The 2,112-nt window shown below is 47.3% G+C and overlaps 1 protein-coding gene across 1 annotated transcript; it reads right to left on the bottom strand.

The window, feature by feature from the left end:
* Window positions 1–733: 733 nt before the first annotated feature.
* LOC148015941 (uncharacterized) lies at window positions 734–1,583 on the bottom strand. Its single transcript, XM_087664840.1, has 2 exons — window positions 1,518–1,583; window positions 734–1,174 (listed from the first exon to the last, which is right to left on the bottom strand). Exons 1-2 carry the CDS (start codon window positions 1,581–1,583, stop codon window positions 734–736), a joined length of 507 nt encoding a protein of 168 aa, XP_087520966.1.
* Window positions 1,584–2,112: the final 529 nt, after the last annotated feature.

Here is a 2,112-nt window from a genome sequence, read left to right as displayed (position 1 = left end):
GGCTTGAGTTGAAAAGAAGCTTCTTGTTCCCTACAGTCTCACTTGCATCATGGAAAGATCATCATTCTGTTGTCCCAACCGTGTCTTCTTTGCCACGAATTCCTCCTGCTATCATATCTGAAGGACAATCTTTTTTTTACAGTCTTTAGCTCAGATTCGTGGTAGCATGCATTGCGACTAAGAAAACCCAAAAAGTAGCAGGGTCCATGATGAAATTATATTGTTGAGTCAAGCTTTGCGAAGGCCAAGGAAGATGTTGTAATCTGTCGATCTCTGCCTGGGCTGGATCTGCAAGCTGGCAGACAACTGCATAAGGCCTCAGTGACATGATTCATTCTCATGAGAGAGGGTCATCGGTCACATTTGAAAGATTTAATGCTACTGTTTCTGCTCATTCCTCTGCATTAGAGGGGGAGAGATAGTACTTAGAGACCCTCAAACAACTCTTCACAACCAAGAGAGGGAAATCTTAGGCTTCACACAGCAACTGCAAAAGGGAGCTTTACAAAGCATTGAAGCCTCAAGGGCCATATCTAATGTGACTGTGGAGTTCTTCATAAATCTCCCTGAATTCCATCAAGAGCAACACGATCATTATCAAATGATCTTGTCAAAAGGTAGATCTACAAAGTTGCTAAAACAGTCCTGCGGAAGACCTCTGACATCAGGGACTGTAGCAAAGACTGAAATAAAGGAGCATTAGCACGTTGAATACCCGGGGCAGCCATATCCGTCATCCAGGGGAAGAACGGCCCTTTGAATCCACTAAATTGCGATTGATGGCATAATACAGTTCCAGGGCAGGCAGTGTGCTTTTCAGGTTGCAGCTTTCATCATAGCTAAATCCAAAGCCTAAGTCAATCGAGCCACGAAGCTCTTCCATGTCTTCATCTGTCAAGCTTCTGGTCCGGGTTCTAGGGAGGTGCTTTGCATGAGGGCGCTGCCACGCCTTCTTCCTGAACCCAGGCACCCGCTTGCTTGCTTCTCCGGGGTCACTGGCGGCATCATCATTGACGTATCCTGAAAGGTCCTCCGAATCTGCTTCATAAGCACCGTCGTCCCCATCATCATCCTCTCCAACATCAATCTCATCATCCTCAGGTAAATACAGCTCTCTCTTGCGTTCCCAGGCTTCCTCACGGTCGAGATCCGTAGAGAAAGACCTTGCTTTAAGCTACTGAAGGCTCCGGTGATGCAACTTTGACTCGATGAGGGCCGCCTTGCCATCGTTACAATGAATCAAAGCAGAGAATCCTGCTTCAAGTTGGGACAAGGCAAGCAACTTCGGCCGAAACCCGCCAAGAAGCCCAAAGCTCCGAAGGTCTCAAAGCCGGAGCCTGCTCATCCTTCATACTTGCAGATGAGCTCTGAAGCCATTGTGGCACTGAAGGAGCATAGGGGGTCGAGCCAGTACGCCATAGCCAAGTACATTGAAGACAAGTACAAGGGGTTTCTTCCGGGCAACTTCAAAAAGATCCTGTCAGTGCAACTCAGGAACCTAGTGAAGCAGAACAAACTTCTGAAGGTGAAGGCCTCGTACAGGCTGTCTGAGGAGCTGAAGAAGACGGTGACCAAGTGGCCATGAACCCGATAAACACCGTTTTCGATGAGAAACAGCTTATTGGCAGGAGGTTCTCTGAGCTAAAGAAGACGGTGACCAAGTGGCCATGAACCCGACCAAGCCCCCAAAGGTGCCAAGCACAGATTGTAGCGGAAGGAGCTGCAACCATCACATCCCCTATTCTCGAGTTTCTTTTCTTTCACAAAGCCATCCGATCAGAGCTTAGCCATCTTCACAAGGATGTTGGTGCTTCCTTATGACTTCAATGGCCTGTCGTTTCCTTCTCTCTCTCTACACATGGAGAGGATTTCCTTTGCTTAAAGAGAGGGAACAGTAATAATGCAGGTTACAAAGTCATCAAGTTCGAGAGCTCCATGGCTGCTCCCTTCAGCAAGATGAAGATCAGTTAGCAAGGAAGATAAAGCTATGAATACTGCTATATGTGGTGCTTGATTTGAAGCTTAGCAAGCAGGGAACTGTCCCATGCTATCCATTATAGCAGAGAGATGAAGCTCGTGACAAGAAATGAAGTAGAGATCTTGGTTGCACCA

This window comes from Lygodium microphyllum, chromosome 23, assembly GCF_053477565.2.
Source record: "Lygodium microphyllum isolate KBCC chromosome 23, Lygodium_microphyllum_v1.1.10, whole genome shotgun sequence".
Lineage (NCBI taxonomy): Eukaryota > Viridiplantae > Streptophyta > Polypodiopsida > Schizaeales > Lygodiaceae > Lygodium > Lygodium microphyllum.
This window is presented reverse-complemented; position numbering and strand designations above follow the sequence as displayed.

Coding starts and splice junctions, on each gene's coding strand:
- LOC148015941 (XM_087664840.1), bottom strand. CDS start 1,583: ATGGCCACTTGGTCACCGTCTTCTTCAGCTCCTCAGACAGCCTGTACG. Junction 1,175..1,517: donor CGAGGCCTTCACCTTCAGAA/GTTTGTTCTGCT, acceptor AGCCTTCAGTAG/CTTAAAGCAAGGTCTTTCTC.